This window comes from Danaus plexippus, chromosome 28 (assembly GCF_018135715.1).
Source record: "Danaus plexippus chromosome 28, MEX_DaPlex, whole genome shotgun sequence".
NCBI classification, from domain to species: domain Eukaryota; kingdom Metazoa; phylum Arthropoda; class Insecta; order Lepidoptera; family Nymphalidae; genus Danaus; species Danaus plexippus.
This window is the reverse complement of record NC_083556.1, coordinates 3,593,941-3,611,572: the sequence shown is the minus strand read 5'-3', so window position 1 is coordinate 3,611,572 and position 17,632 is coordinate 3,593,941. Positions and strand designations below refer to the sequence as shown.

General features: G+C 37.1%; 2 protein-coding genes and 1 long non-coding RNA gene across 7 annotated transcripts; 2 read left to right on the top strand and 1 right to left on the bottom strand.

Moving 5' to 3' along the window:
- The first annotated feature begins 1,696 nt into the window (after positions 1–1,696).
- On the top strand, positions 1,697–3,873 carry LOC116776386 (fibrohexamerin-like). The gene is made up of 5 exons (XM_032669584.2): positions 1,697–1,858; positions 2,341–2,557; positions 2,720–2,856; positions 3,369–3,479; positions 3,598–3,873. Exons 1-5 carry the CDS (start codon positions 1,810–1,812, stop codon positions 3,735–3,737), a joined length of 654 nt encoding a protein of 217 aa, XP_032525475.1. The 5' UTR covers positions 1,697–1,809; the 3' UTR covers positions 3,738–3,873.
- Positions 3,874–4,668: 795 nt separating this feature from the next.
- Positions 4,669–17,569, bottom strand: LOC116776092 (uncharacterized). 5 transcript variants are annotated; one of them, XM_061525249.1, is made up of 9 exons: positions 17,397–17,567; positions 11,554–11,642; positions 9,433–9,593; positions 8,207–9,064; positions 7,914–8,088; positions 7,577–7,725; positions 7,044–7,361; positions 6,829–6,853; positions 4,669–6,114 (listed from the first exon to the last, which is right to left on the bottom strand). In XM_061525249.1, exons 2-9 carry the CDS (start codon positions 11,637–11,639, stop codon positions 6,111–6,113), a joined length of 1,776 nt encoding a protein of 591 aa, XP_061381233.1. In that variant the 5' UTR covers positions 11,640–11,642; positions 17,397–17,567; the 3' UTR covers positions 4,669–6,110. The 5 variants fall into 5 exon arrangements, with proteins under 5 accessions (XP_061381233.1, XP_061381234.1, XP_061381236.1 ...); XM_061525250.1 differs by having other exon boundaries at positions 7,148–7,361; positions 17,397–17,566; XM_061525252.1 differs by lacking the exon at positions 9,433–9,593 and having other exon boundaries at positions 17,397–17,569.
- Positions 15,817–17,388, top strand: LOC133319761 (uncharacterized). The gene is made up of 2 exons (XR_009753273.1): positions 15,817–15,992; positions 16,757–17,388. It is a non-coding gene; the product is annotated as an uncharacterized LOC133319761 (long non-coding RNA).
- Positions 17,570–17,632: the final 63 nt, after the last annotated feature.

Genomic DNA, 17,632 nt, shown 5'->3' with positions numbered 1-17,632 from the left:
GTACGGAGGCAGGACGATAATAAAGAACTGAAATAAATAAAAATACTCTTGATTATCGATTCGTGTAACTAGTGTCGTGTTATTCGGAGTCCTATAGTTCATAGACAATAGCGTCAAATATACTTTCTGAGAGTCTTTTTTCCAATCCACACTTAAAAGTTATATTCTCCAGCGGTTTTCAGATAAAGGGAAGATCAACCTTCTCTACTTTCTTACATTCAGATGACTCTCCGCAATAAATGAATAAAAAGCTGCCCCCATATAAGGGTAATATACTATAAACGGCTAACACGATATATTTGTACAACCATATTTAATTAATGCGAGTAACGAGTCTAGTTTCAATGAAATATTTCAGATGTCGAAGAGCTCTCTTTATGAGACTGTGTATCCAAACAATGGAAAATCTATGGAAGATGATGACAACTTAGCATCTGGTGGGTAGTGTGCTAGCTTGCTTCAAAGCCTTAAAACAAAAAAATAAAATAATTTTTATATAGTCGACTGCGTACTGCGCGAATTCAAATTTGAAACAAGATTTGAAGGGAGAGGAGCTTTAACAGTGTTTGAAACCCAGGTGCAAGCTTAAGGGGCCCCTATTTAACTCGCTTTCAACGCTCATCTCCCCTCTTGCGGCAGCGCAAAGGGAAATAACAACAAACAAGCGATCAGTAGGTTTTGTGAAAGAAGCCTCTAGGGCCATAAAATCAAACGTCAAACCTTACTCTATCCTAAGAGCGGCTTCGAATTGGACTATTATGATGGATACGTATAAAAATCGGTACAAAAATCAGTACAAAATTTTTTTGTGCGTCCTCCAGACCAGAAATATTTATGTATTCGCAAATTTTAAAGCGCGTTGTGTTAATAGAACTTACGGTGCTTTAGGAAACCAACGTCTCCAAAGGCCATGCCATCAGGGTCAATAAGTATTGCGAGTTCACTAGGAATAGGTTCGTTGTAGGCTTGTACGCTGTAGAAGTAGAAGCGAGAGGTATAACAGTTAAATCTCTCTAAAACCTACTAAAAAACTTGGGCCTGTTCAGAACTAACAACAATTTATTCTTGGAACGTACTTGGTAGACATTTCTAGTAGGTCCTTTTCAAATTTGTTTAGGTAGAGCGAGGAGCTTGGACTAACGTTTAGTGGTATGGTCTTTGGAGAAGTTGGTTTCCCAAGGAACCGTATGCTCAATTAACACAACGCAATTTTAAATTCGCGAATACAGAAATATATTTGGTCTAGACGCCGACGCACAAATATACTTTGGGATTTAAGAAATAAAAACAATAAGCCACGATGATTTACTAAAAAAATAATCGGAATTAGTTTAATAGTTCCTCGTAAATATGTCCATCGATACCTACGAGTACATAGTATTAAAACTTTCCAACCAACATTCTGTTTTAAGAAACGTCTAACTACAGTCTTATTTTCCTTAAAGTATCAAATACAAGCGTCAACAATCGTGTGTCCGCTGTATTCTTTGTATTCGCTGTATTCGGTATACCTACGGATCACCAGCGTCATACATCCGTGAAATACCTAATTCCAAACTAACTCAATGTTAATCAAACAGATTTAGTGAAAAATAAAATGATTAATCGTCATTAAACATTCCAATAAATGTAATGATAATTATTGAAGACAAAGCCGTCAGCACACTGTTTGTTCAAGTGCTGGGAATTTAATTCTTTACAATTCTAGAAGCGTTGTTATTGTTCTGAAGCATCGGGTTCGCTATCAATTAGTAGCCGACGCTTCTCGTCGATGGTAAGTGCACGCTGGTCCACCTCCCGCCCTCCGTCATGAAGCGACTGTTGCTGACCGTGTGTTTAGTGACGGCATGTCTCGCCGGTAAGTATGGCTGGCTCTAATGTAGACCTACATTATACATAACTAGAATTGTCTTTTAAATAGAAAAAACAAGTTATTTACTTCAAATCATGACTACACAGTAGTCCGTCCACGAAATGCACATATGTATTAGTTAAAATTAAAATAACTTATTTTGCTAACTACCTTCTTTACTTGTGCTAGGTGACAAGTTGTTTAGTTAAGTTTGGTGATTCTAGGTAATTGAGAAGCTCGCCAAATAGAATAACAGGTCGAAGTATTTATAAAACTATTACAGTCATTTACCTTTTACAAAATTGAATCTTGACAGACGTACCTACAGGTACCAGATTTCTGTGTTTTGTGATTCTGTCGAGTGAGCCACGAAACTAAACAACCGTCTCTTACTTTAATATTACTTACAACTTCTAAGACTCTCTTTTTTTAAGGATTGTTTCATACGTACAATGTCTTTCAATCTAACTCTAATAATGATGTACCAGTGCCGCCGAAGATAGTTCGTCCCTGTCACGTGAAGAACAAGGAGTGCCTCCGCGAAAACCTTGCGGCCAACTCCGCCTGTAAGCCGCGCTTCGACTCAGTGCCCTCCGAGTACAAGATACCCATCTTCAAGTTCTACACGCCTTACTTCAACGCTACGTACATCGACCACGACCTCGTCATAAGAAACCACAACAAGTGTGCCGTCAGCGAGTTCTTGTATGAACTTACAGATACTTCTTATACCATTACTTACACTTCACGTACAAACCACTAACGTATGGTCAAATCATTTCTTGTATTTAACTCGACAAATTTTTAAATATTCATAAGGAACCTAACTTGTTGATAATAATCTCAAGCAATAAATCGACCTCCCAGTTACAACATGGCGTCTGACACTGCGGTACTGTCTCTGGACTGTCCTTTCCTCCGGCTGGAGTCCACGAGGACGCTCATTCAGCACGCCAGCAAGGCCGAGAACACGCAGTACAGCTTCAAGTTCCACGGAACTTACCGTACGTTTATCAGTATTACAGACTCTTGTGTTCGCAGCTACGGCACGTGAAAATATATATCGGATTTTATTACAAATTCTTTGTTTTAAAGACAGGACGCCAGCCTCGCTGACGTCACTAATGTCACTTGTTTCAGTACGTTCCAGATATTTCAAAATGAAACTTCAATTCTTCTAAATGTTCTTGTATTTCTCGAAGGTTCTTCATAATCACATTCTTTATGATCCGCACTCGCTGAACTCTGCAGTCCCCTGTCGTGCGTCCAGACGTCATATTTATACCAGAATTCAAACATAGTTCTATTCTCTTTGATTTCGTTTTACTTTTAACAATAGTAACGACGACCAATAAGTTGTTATAATAATTGATGACAGTTATTTTCATGTTGCATCCTTCATTGAAGCTGGTTGCGCCGATATATACTTTTGTATACGTGTGGAAGTAACTTATTATTTTGATATAAATTTGTAAGCGAAACGTGTGTTACCATCATTATATTTTTATATCACCAGCTCTAATTCGTCTGACCATCAACTTGCCTCACGCCAACTCCATCGACCTCTGCTCGTCCTTCACCTTCGCTGACGTCACAGCTCTACCAATCTTTGACATCAACCCGACCGGTACGCTCTCGTATAGTATTAAACATTTGAGCATACTCCAAACTGTTTTATGACGTGAAGAAGATCATTCTGTGTTCACATACAAGTAATTGAACCGGCTACTCAACATATTTTCCAGATGTTAAAACAGCCAAGTTCCTGTCCACCGACCTGACGCTCATGAACATCTACGAACGAGAGACTTTCTCCTACAGAGCCAACCAGCTCGCCAGGAAATACATCAACTCAGAGATCTGCGACTTTGGATGCGACTCCTGAACATTCACACCTTCGACGATTCACTTTATATTATTTTGGTTTCTAAATCTTTTCTGCGAGTATAAATTCTAAATAAAATCTATTTTATCGTGTTTTTTATCATTTTTATTGATGATTAAAAAGTTCTTCAACTGAATCACCACGTGTTTTAATGAGTTCGTTGTTGTGTTTACTTTGTGGAGTTCGTTGCAGATAAATATATTAAGATTCTTAAGTTAAAACAGAGAACTCATCTAAAGAGAACAAATTTAGTCCGGCTGTCTTCTGAGAGAAAATATTTCGTTTTACTTTACAAATAGACTAATACTAGTAGACTAGTAGACCTTATAATAAATAATTAAATAAAAACACAGAGAGGTTGTATAACAGGACCTTATAAGTTTTAAAGAGTCGTTTAGGAACAAAACCTTTAAATTTTGTTAATAGATGGTATGAAGTATGTGTTTCTAGGTCACGTGGAACTCAAAACTGAAGTGACTTCATCTTCATGATTTCTTATAACAAACAAAAAGTCATAAATATTATTAATTTAAAGAGATTTCTGTCCATACGAGTCTAACTAGTCTAGTCTAACTTTTGTATGGAAGGCGATATTATTTCATGTTTTTATAATAGCTGCCTTTCGCCAGAGGCGTGCACTCCATACATGTATGTGAATAATCGCTGTACACTCCACACGTATCGCAGCTTCACCTACATTGTTGTATTCTTACTGACCCGCTGTAACATTATAAGAGCGTTCACTCACAGTCATAACTGTATTCGATTAAAGATTCAGCAACAGCGCCATCTCACAGCAAAAATATTTTTGACCAAATTTCTAGTTTTATGAAACCTCCCTGTTTTCGTCTTTTCAGTAGATATCAGACCTTTGTAAAATATTTTAAAATAATGTGTTATTAAAACAGGATAAATGAAAAAAATGGGCGTATCTGCTTTAATATATTTATTAATAAAATTCATCACAACTTGGAACACTATATTTAGAGATCTATTTTAAGGCAAAGCTATCGAGAATGGCAACCATCATGACAATATATCGAGCACGCGACATAATAACGAGGACTTCACTGCATGTATGTCCGCTAGCGGGTATAACAACGACATATTACTGTACAATATTGGTGTTCGTTCATAAGACGCGCTCTGAGTGTTGTCCACGACAAACACACACACACACACACGCATACACACACAACAATAATATTTAGGAAATTTCATTTTCATTTAGTATAATCACAGGGTTCAATATAATAAAAACAATTTAAATTTTTCAGATCATAGAGATTCATCTTAATGCAGAGATTAATCAGCTTCGAGCTCTCGCTTCAAGCAAGGAAACGCTATAGTATTTGTTACATTTATATAATATGTAAATATTACAACAATGATATTCCTCGCACTTCAGGTCCCTTAAATAGTTTCCGGTCACTTTGTTCCCGAAAACAAGCTTTTATAAAATATTGTCGAGAGACGAGACGACTACAGTAACAAGTTAATATACTTTATAATAATATGTGTGAGTGACGAGCACACCTACACACACGCACGGCTTACAGACACGCACACAGACACACATGCACGCACACACACACACACACACACACACACACACACTCACAAAACGCAAGACGACATGCGCATTCACATTGTATGATGGATGTCCAACGAAACAAGATAATAATGATAAACAAAAATGGCGACGACATGATTGAGCAATAAATAAAACACACAACGTTTTTGTTCTGTCGCCGGGGACAGGAAGGGACGGGGTTCACAATCAGCGTTACAATCATTAATGTTAAAAACTAATATAAAGTTACTCTGTGAGTTTGTCCGACACTTTAGAACAAAAACATATGCGAATATTAAAAGGAAGACTTTAAAATAATAAAAAATTAAATAATAAAAATGTCTTTTAAGAATCACTAGAAATAATTAAAGACAACACAAGAACACAGCAAGCAGACGTCCATCTTGAAGTTAAGATATTCATTACGCAATAAAACAATGTCTCGGCGCAAACCTGCTGTACTCTTCTGTGATCTCGTCATTTCCTTCGTCTAACAACCTCGAGAATGTTCATAAATCATTTTAAAATACAAAAAAATATAAAACAATAAAAGCTAAATTATAAAACTGTCTTGTGAATGTAAAGTCACGAAAGAAGCGTTCAAATAAACCAGGCGGCGGCGGAGCTTCGCAACGCTCCCATCACACAACGAGCGCAGCCGGGCGACATCGGCTGTATGTGAACCCGTCGCAGTGAGTTACACTGTTACCTGGTGTATGTGAACGCGGTCTTTATAAACTAGCACGAGGAGACGAGCAACCGGATGTAGCTGTATAGGACATAAGAACCGCGCTCGGTTTTCATCTGAAACGCGACAAACGAAAAGTATAAAAAAAATAACAATGACATGAGTCGCACGCAATACACAGACAGACAGACACGGGGTGTGGTGAAGGAAGAAATGTATGGCCGGCCAGTGTCTGGGACGAGGTCTCGAATACGACCGTGTAAAGCTCGACATCCTACAAGACGCGTCAACGATCGACCTCGCGCCAGAGGAACTGCGTTATAGAACCAAATACACAAAAATAAACAGAACTGAGGCGAACAGTGAGTGTATGTCAGTGTGTCCCTCTCACACCGCACCCCGCACCCCCACTCCCCCTCTACCTAACCCTACAGAAGGCACCTCCCCTCCCCCAGGCCGGAGTCGTATCACATGTTACGTCTAGGTCAAGCATCTCTTCCTCTCACTCATCTCTCTATTATAACATTCGGATCGTTTCGACGCGAGCTATAATGGACTCTATTTTATATACAATAAATATGACATTTGTTCGTTATAACTTTGTACTTATGTTATTAAGTAACTCTGAGATTCATCGAAGCGTCATAGAGTTAGTATCACATTACTGACAGACGAGGTTGGCCGAGCGTCCTGGGCCAACGTGGACCAACGTCGGCCACTAGGTGCAGACGGCGCCCAGGCTGGGCCATCGTCTGCCACGGCCGGTACTATGTGAGTGCGATGGACAGTTTCTTAGCCTGTGGTTTAGGTTTCAGTCTGTCCTTCCTTACCTTAGTGAGTCTCCATCTTTCACATCTGAGAACAAGACGAGAACACGGAGTGTAATAATACCGATTATAGTGTCAGTGGAACTCCAGCTCTTCACACGGACTGTTAGACGTATTAAACACATACAAAATAAATAAAAACGATAAAATATCACACACATTAGAAAATTATATAAAGTATTAATATATTTTTTTTTAATTTCACACAACACAGGTACCAGCTCCACGGATGCCACGGATCTCTCCCGTTCCTCTGCTACAGCGGATTCTCCCCTTCTGTCTCTCTTTCTTCCTCTCTCTCTCCCACCGATGGTTCACTGACCTGTCCACGTAGTCGGTCCTCAGCAACCTCCTGGCGACTGTCCTCATACTATCAGGAGTCACCCTGTGAGCGGTCAGCCGTCCATGAGCCAGACAGGCGTCCATCCCTCCCCCACCCGCCCCCGCTCCCCCTCCCCCGCCGCTGGTCGCGCTGTACGAGAAGCCCGGCTCGTCACGCGGCACGATGCGCGGTGTCGCGCGGACTGAACACATGCCTGCCAAAAACATATCAATGTATATAAGACAGCGCTTTATCACAGGACTCGATCACGTCAGAACAACCGTCAACACTCAGCCTCTGAGTCTCAGACACGACATCTTGCCCGTCCACAAGCATTTTTTTGAGTGGATTACACTTTCCACGCCGTACAAACGTCGTTCCTCCGATAAAGAACTTCGTCAGTCAACGTGTGAAGTTTGTGATAGTCACCCGTGATATAGATATCCTCAAGGTGGAAGTATGAGGTTCGTAGCGCGGCGCGGTAGAGGGAGCTGGCGGCCGGCGCTGACAGAGCGTACCCCGTGCCCGACAGGTAGCGGGGGTACACGCGGCCCCCGTACATGTACCGCGGGCTGTACCTGCGACACAAACACACTTGGCATGAGTCACGGCACGAACCAATGGCTTCCAATAATTACCTGCACGAAACCAAGTATCTTAGATTGTCATGTTCTTTCTCAAGCAAATAAGAATTAATTAGAAGTATAAGACTTGAATTCTGCTGACTGAGACGCACGCCTCAAACAAATAATAACACATGTCTAACCACTTATTGCTAACGTCTTGGACGGGTCGCGCCCCACATATCAGGTCGCCGATCAGCATGTACTCTTTCTCCTGGCCCTTGGTGCTGTCGTGGACCTTGGACCTGTTCTTCAGGTTCTGAACCAGGTTGGGGACGTTCACATACATGTCGTCATCAGTCTTGAGGATGTAGCGAACTGGAAGAATTAACCCACTTATTATAAAGAACATTAATAGCGCGTGCAGCTGGCGGCGGTCGGCGGACACCCATACTAATTAGAATTTAAGCTATAACAGAACTGCAAAACGTCTCACCACTCTCGTTGCAGTTGTTGGTGACCCACTTCAGCATCATGATCGACTTGAGGGTGAGGTTGTTATACGAGTCTATGAATCCTTCTTGAATGACGTCACCATATTTGTCGACTTCCTCTTCGATCTTCTCCTGGACGTCCGTGTCGTTATCTTGTGACGGCAGCCCCAGGAGGAACACGAGCTTGAAATCGACTTCTTTGTCCGAAACTGGTTCTGAGACGTCTTCTTTGGGAAAATCTTTCGACTTCTTCAACATATCAATAACGTCATCCAAGTCTGGACTCTGGTCCTCGTATCCTTTCGGTGGTATCTTCATGATGTTAGACTCATCATCATAGTCTAAGTCGAGCTCGTCTTGTTCGTTAAGTTCTTTGTTCATGTCGAAGCCGGTCAACATTTCTTCTCCCTTCTCGTCTTCGAACCTCTTTTCTTCAACCTCTTCAGTCACAGTGATGAGGTTCTTCTGCAGCGCCCTCGCCAGTTCCGGAAGGAACCGCCCAAGACCAGATATGTCTCGTTTTTTCCTATCTAAGTTAAGACTAAAATTTAAATGATTTTTTTCCTCCTCATATAAATCATACGTGTAGTTGTAATTCTTGTATTTTTCTTGTACTGCTTTGAATATTCTTCCCGACTCTAAGTAGTTCTTATAACTGCCCCACGTCTCTCGTATGGCCACTCGACGGTCGAAGTTGCTGGTCGATGAACAGACCACTATGAGGAGGAGCAGACTGTTCTTTTTGTCTCTGTTACTCTTGGGACAGACATATTTCGGTTCATGTATTGTTGTGACGTTATCTGGTTGTACGTATATTTTGGTGTCTCTGTTCGTGTGAATCGACCATCCAGCTACAGCCACTGGAAGAACCGATGAAAAACTTCAGCTCAAAATAAGGTAGCAGTTGGATTGAATTAACATATGAGAGAGATCTACCTGAACGCTCAGTTCAGGAAAAATACAACAAATAAAAAAATACTACTAAAGAAGCAGAAAATAAAGAATATTGATTATATGTATAGAAAAAGAAAACTATTAAACATATTCATAATGAAAGGCTAACAACTTTCTAGGCAATAAGGCTGCCTTCATATCAAGCTTTTTATAAGTCGACTGTGAACATGCAGACTTAGACTACATGGAAATTGAATAGGAACTCAGTACTCTGAGGCTTTATAGGAGTTTATATGAAGGTGGCCACGTAAATAACATGTAATAGAAGTCCAACCCTTTGGTATCTGTTCGTTGGCTCTGTTATAAACTGGTATGTACATTAACACGCAGAACAGAATCATGGCTGTGCAGTAGAAGGAGAACTTGGCGACCGTGGTCACCGCCCAGCGGCGCTCCGCCGGCCGCTCTCTGTACGGGTAGCGACGTTTGTCATACCTGGAACAGTAACAACTCTTTCACATCTAAGCTTACCTCAAGCTGCCTAGAAGTGCGTGTTCCTCAATAACTGATGATCATGATTAGGTTGGATCACATACTCATTATTTGTCCCTTAGTCTTTAAGAAATCTTTATTTGCACCTTTCATTGATTAGCAGGGTTTGATGTTATTACGGACAGTCAGGTCGAATTAAAGAGTTGTGAGTTCAAACCAAAAAGTATTCTGCGACTTGGACTGAACGGAAATGTCAAGAAAACTCTCTGTGACAAAGTTAGATTAATTGTAAGTTACGCAATCTTTAACGTTTCGTTTGTAATCCCCGTCATAATACGCCTGCTTTAATGAAACCAAAGAAAATACGACTAATCTCGACCAACAATAGATTTGATATCTTTTAAAGAAGCCTAACTTAATCTCATTGGCTTCAAGAAAGCTGAAAGTCGATGTGTTTATATCTTGAACTAACGTGTCCGAACCTGTATCGTGTGAATAGGTCAATTCAGGCAATTCAGTTTCAGGTATTTATCAAAGCTGGTCACTGAACTCCTCATTTAACAGCTTTACAGTACCAGAACAACTGCTTTCATTTCCTTCTTCTCCTATTTTATGTGATAAATTATTAATTTTCTGTAAACTTCACGTAATAATGATAGCGTTATCATCATCTTTGACTACAGTGCGAGCCTAGCGTTATATGATCGGTCTCGTGCTTGACATTTCCCCTCCTGTTCCAACTCACACGCTAAGTGGTCGTATCTGCATTAGAAACATTCGGGAGATATGAAAACGTGTTCAGTTTTACTTCTACATACGAACTCTGAACAGCAATTATCATCCGACATGCATTTTAAATTTCTTTTGATCAGCTGAGTTATTTCTGTACAAGAATCTCTTTCTACGTATGTACTTTAATCCTGTGGTTTTTGTTCCTCAATTCTTTCTTATGACATGATCATGACGTCAAGATAATGGTAGCAACCATAACCTTCCAGTGTCCTTACAGAATGTCGCCAGAGCATCGGAATTCAAAGCTTCTCATTCTGGTGTATTGTCTTTTTATTATTTATTTCTGTCTGTATTTATTTATTATTTTTATCATCAGTGATATATGTATATGGGGACCATTGTTTAGCGTAGTCGTAAATTATAAAAAATTAATACCATTTTCATCTTTAAATTTAGTGTATGGACTCTGTAGCTATGATACCTCGTTTTTTTTAAATATATTTCGGATGCAAATTATTTTGTCTCAAGCCCGGACCGGCTTAATAAAATCAAACAACGTCTATAACTCTGTACGTCTTCCACAGATGACTTCATTAACGTGTGAATCGATTCTCTCCCGTCACGTCTAGGACGAACACATTTATTTCTACCGTCCTTAAAATTATCATTGAAATTATTGAACCGTTGCCTGATGAAAAAATTTAATTTTAACAATTCCATAAATAATTACTTTTAAACGATTTAATTATAAGTAAACCTGTTCATATTGTCTACATGGAGCCTTCTACAGTTCGTGCTAGTACATTAACGGATTATCATCTTCTAACACTACCATTATTTTAATGTATGGTAATATCTTGTCAAAGGCCACTACATGTGTGGTTGTAGTTATTCATTTTACATATATATAACGCAAATATCTGTTTTTAATAACGAACATTAAGATATCTTATTGTTTTGTTTATTATTATGTATCAGTTTGTATGTCTGTACACTTTATGTACCTATAACGTGGGAATATCACTTTCTCTAACCCAAAGTCTGTGTCGGAGAAATCGCGTCCGTCTATAACACCGCCTATTATAACATAAACAAAATTTTACGTAATTTTTTGCTGTTATTATGAAGAATAAAACAGGTAAATCAAACATAAGCCGCCCTTTATATATAAGGGTATTAATCAATGAAGCCATTTTTATATATAATGTGGAGATTCATTATATGTGAGTACCTGTATGAGAGGATGGGGCTATCGTCGCTGTCCCTCTCCGTGCAGGTGTCGTCCTCGTCCCACCCTCCGTTGACATCTCGTGCCATGTGCTGGAACAACAGACAGACACACATCACCACCATACAAGGGCATCTCAGCAATCAACAAGCCTGCCACTGAACCGCGTCCCTCGTAAACATCTCTTTATAAAGTAATATTTTAATATTATTATTATGGATTAGTCATTATAAAACAATGATTTTCAACTCTTCATCATGGTGTGACCTCATGTTACACCTCTTACAGTCGAGCCCCCCCCCCCTTTTTCATCTTGATACAAACATCTCATATAAAGGAGATCTCGTTAGTTGTTTATTATTAATTTATAGTCATTTAATCTGCTCCTTTATAAAAATTCTTTTTATCCTCTTTTCACTCCGTAAGTTCCCTCGAGCTCTGGCGACTCCCGTGGTTTTTATATCTATACATTAGAATTCATATAATGTACTATAAGAGTGACTGGTTTATAGATAAATATATTTGCATCTCATTTGCTTAAAAACGAAGTCTTGTTAAAATACCAAAACCTAGTAAAATATTGAAACAGTGCGATTTTATTATATTTATAATATACACATATCTATACATGTAACGTACCAAGTATTGGTTAATTATTTCTGTTAAAACTTTTCCGGTGAAAGGCAAACATACACGTTAGTTTGAATCAGTTTGTATTTTTAATATTATTTTGTAATTTATTTTATTGTCGTGTGATAATAAAACAGAGCAGACGTCACCCACAGACGGCGAAAGAATGAAGTTTGATTTACATGCTATAACATCACTTTAACCGAGAATATGACGAGGAATTTGTCTCTGTCCGTCATCTTAGTAGAGAAAGAGATGGAGGTTTTAAGGTGTAAATTCTTAACTAAAATATTCCCTTCGTTATATCAGTGTTGACTTAACCCGTAAACAAAAAGGAAATAAATTATAATGAAGAATAAAAGGAGACAGTGGACACCCGCGTACAGAAACAGCGATGCATGATGTCGCGTCACCAAGGTATGAAGACCTGCAAGTGGTGCGAAAAGAAACGAGAGTGGAAACCTGAAGGTTGAATACACCGAGTGTTACACAGAGGACATGTTTCTATGTACAGTGTACACGGCCTCATATAAAACTAGAACGCGCCGTATGTAGTGTGCTGAAGCGAACTTGGACTAAGCGTATTGATCCAATAGGAATTAAGAGCTGAACCTAGAGGAGCTCGTCAGTGTATTGACGACCTGGAGTCTCGTTTAGCAGCAATCGTTCAAGACTGATTAACGTTTTTTAGAGTGAAAGTTTATTTTCTGATTTAATTCGCGTTCACATTTCGTATCTTAGTCAACGTTAATTTTACTTGTCAGAGACTGGCAGATGCTAGGAAGCTGTTTCTGTGTTATAGTTCCAGAAACATCTTTGTTACTCTAAACGCTTTGAACATGACTCGGATCACTTTTACTGATAAGTTTTCAGTTTCCAGAAGCTGGGTTTTATCTTCAAACTAAAACTTACTTCAAAAAAATAATTTCAATTTATTTTTATTGTCAAACAACAATGTTTACGTTCGAAATATTATAAACACTCAGCTTGTACCCGCGACTTGGACCATACCGTTTGAGATTAAAACACAGATATCGTTTCAGTGAAAACGCAGATCGCTGGAAGCGTATGGTTTTGTCATAAATTTGAATGACTAAATGTTAAATGAAGACACCGCAATATTATTTTCTATAAGAGCCAAGTCTCTAACACGCAAAAGACATTCATTGTTTTAACGTTTGTGTCGGGATACAAAGACCTCGTGATACTTGCTACTCGTGATCGTGATAGTATTTCTTTTATGTAGAAGATAAATTACGAAGCCTCTTCTATTGACGCCTGTTACTCACACTGTCTATAAAACCTATTGCCAGTTACTTTCATTATATATAATAATCGTGTCCAGCAAACGTCTGTCACACAGAGGTCGCGGTTCTTCAATAACTAAACGACGCACATCCTCTACGATTCACGATGACATCTTACCTATTTTCAATTCAAGTATATTGATCATATGTTACGACGATTTTTAAGATTCAATTTTGTTTGTTTCATGTTATATTTAACCTGAATGAGGGATAGTAATGCATCTTCACGGATGTTTAGTCTGTGCATCAGAAAAAAGAAAGTATAATAACGTTTAACTGAGCATTCATGTAATAATATGACGTCACACGTGAACCAGCCATTAAAGTCAATTGATGATACATATTGGACTAATATAATGCTAAATATTTCGACCTCGCACACACACACACACATGCGTGCACACACTATGATGTATGTATATAGCATTACGTCCGGAAATTAAAATTTCTGAGTATTATTATATTGACCAACCGAAATAAAATAAGGCTCTGTATCTGTATAATGTATGCAAATAACTTTATAAACTCGCTGATCTGACATTAATCTTTATAAATAAAAGTAAGTGTTATTTTCGTGTCACTTAACCGCTTTCGGGTATAATGATGTGTGTGACATTAAGGTAATCTTGAGTTTTTACTCGACCAATCCAAATAAGAAATATATGATGAAAACTTTATCGATACAAACAGGACTCGAACCCTCGACCTCGTAACATCGAGCGCCAGGCCTTTTACCAATTGGGCAACCGCACCCTGGCTCGATTATACTTGTAAATTGAATGTTAAAGTACCTATTTAAAAGAAAACATATAGAGATAAACGAATTATAAATTATTATTGCATTAATAAAGCTTTGAAGAAAAAAGGCTGTTTTTTAATTTTCATATAAGTCGCACTTTGTAAAAACAAGATATAAAGTGACATAACAAAAACATTATAATAAGAGGTGTTAAATAAATAAATAATGACGCTTCTACTATGTAGCTATATTTATGAGACGGAATTAAGTATACTTACCCTGAGTTCGTATCGTCACACTAAATACGGAAAGTTTACAGTTTCTAATTAAAAATCTTCACACATTATAGAATTAATGTACGTTATTGAATGAGAAACGAGAGACGCTGGGCATGTAGTGTGATGATACAAACTTTTGTAACCATACTGAGGGCTAGTCCTCTAGAGATAACTCTATTTATATACATTAATTTCAATAGAATTATTTAGTGACTCATTATCATTTGATTTCATTCCCATTGTAATTTTAAAACCAGTTTTGATCGTTTATAAATATAACTTGTGGATGATACCGACTCTGGCTGTACCGATCGAACCCAGCGATAGAATTAAAAAAAAAGTCATCTGTATGTAAGTATGGGTGACTGTCATTAACAAAAAAAATGTATATTTAGATAAAACTTTACAATGACATAGCAGACACATCATTATAACAAATAGGATGGAATTAATTACTACTTTCCATACACTATTAGTATTTTTATATGATGACGTCACACAGACTATAGATGTCCTGTTGGTTCACAATTCACGTTATCTTTGAACATAATTTCTCGACCCTCGCGGTAGGATTCGCGAGCGAAAGCTAGTAAATAATAAATATATTATCGAAGCCTGTTAAGAGATCTTGTAATGCGATCATATCTAGTTTTAAACGTACTAAGCCGCCTCGCTCTATGACTTACTAATAATGATTACGTAAACAATCGCAATATTTTTACGTAATCTCTTATTATTTTATAATCTTTGTTATAATTGCATTCAACTCTAAGTACTACATTATTAACAGAACGAAGAAGGTACAATTTATTAAAAATTATATTGTTTGTTTCTTAATGGAAAAGTAATTCTGAATATTAACTTCTACTAAGTATTACTTTACCGGAAACCACTACAAAAACGCATTTCCGTCCCTAAAACTATATTAAGAGTAGGTTTTTTTAATAGGTATATTTGTTTTATATACATACTTACATTAATTAATCTTAAAATCCATACTATATTTTTTTTTATACTACTACTACATTAGAGTACAATTAATAATAGTGTATCAATTATATATGTTTGCATTTTATAGAATACATTGAGTAGACAATAAAACGTTGGCAAGAATAGAAACATTGGTAGTAAAAATAGCTGTAGCCAATAAAAAGGAAAGCACTTAATGACATAAATTTTAAAATCAAAATACAACTTTAATAAAATACATTAATGATAATAATATTAACTCCGAGGACCGTCGTCTTAAAAAAAGTTACCGCTATCCGATGACGTCATCTGTCAGCGCGGGAAATTGCTAAATAGAATTGTGTGTAATGCACTCCACAGTTGTCAGCATAATTAATTAAATGTGCAGTGATTAAAGTGGTTCTTGTTGTGAATAATTACAACATACAATTAATATTCTTCACACATATAAAATTATGAATTCATCAGACGACACTACGTAGCTGCAGTATGCGGATATACGCGTCAGGTACACACGAGGTCTGTTTAAACTCATATTATAGAAAAGCAATGCACTTCATCATTTCATATAATATATTATTTGTTAATGTGGTATTTAATCATAGGTCTGTAGCAGTCTTTCAAAAGTAATCTTTTATGTTACACTTCATAATGTTTTAGTATATGAATCATTAGCTTAGTAATCCCCTGACAAGATGAAACAATGAACATGTAATTTAATTTAAACATTTAATATAAACTCAAAATATACTGTAATAATAATCTAACTTTATTTATTTATATGACACCAGTCAGGCATTTAATTTTTATACTATTAATGCTATTCCAGAGAGGTCTCTTCATCGGACAAACTAGTTTTAATGTGACTCATATTGATGGAATATATATAAATATATAGTTTTCCAATATAAATTAAAATTAACGACAACATCTCTTAAATACATTTTGTATTTTAAAATATCCACTATAATTTCATTGTAACAGTTTTATTATTGTTATATATAAGTGTATTTAAATATATGTTAAACAAAAGGTATTTGCAACATCAGTGGAATTACACGAATTACGTTTTGTGATAATTTCTAACTTAAATGTTACATTGAACCATCTTTCATACTCATATTTTGAATATCACAACTTTTTCTACATTCATAGAAATAAATAGTTGTAATAAAAATATATTACATTGTGATTAAAGTAACTCCTATTGCTTATGTATTTAGAGAAGACACATTTGAAAAGTTTATTTTTATCCTAAAATTAAAGCTATTTCTGCTTGAAAGGCTGCTAAACTATTGGATGATCTGATGCTGTAATTACAGAGGTCAGTGGAAATCACTTGTTTTACAAATTTATAACCAGACTATGGACTTAAAGTGAGTCAGTCAGTCAAAATATATTTTAATCTTGAGTAATAAACCCACACACAAACTTTCACAGTCATGATATTAAGAAACACCTTGGAAATGACCTTTGCCCCTTTATATAATAAAACATTATCATGTAAATAGGACTCCATAAATAAATATACATAAATTATTACTTATTATAGAATAAAATAGTTAATGTATTTAATAACAGAATGGCAGTGAACAACGTGTGTAGTAAATAGTATTAGTAACGTGTCGGACAGCTTCACATTATTAATATAATTTATAAGAACAGTCCTCTCCGTGGCCACGAGCTTGTCACATTTAAAAATACTCCAGCTTCACCCAACTTTAAAGTCAAGGTCAAAGATGTTCCACGCACATTACGAAATAACATTAGTCTCTAATGAACAGAACAGACGAAGAAAAAAGGTAAGTTTAAATGACTTGTTCCTTCTTTTCTGTAAAGAGGAATGTACGGATCCTCCTCGGTGCGAAAAAAACATGTCAATATAGAAATATAAATAAACAATCTGTTACAAAGTTCACTTACTTTTTATTTGACTCGTTTATTGTAAGCAGCAGCGGCGTCGCCGTCGGTTAATTCATCACTTCTATGTACGATTTGGATTTAAAAATTTAATTATAACAACAAATAACGGAATAGTCGAGGGACAGCATCACACGGTCAATGGCTGGCTTTTACTGCGAAATACGGCGTAGAGTTGGGCCGTGGACGAGAGACGGAATATCTGGTACATGCGTGATGAATTATGATTCTGACAGATT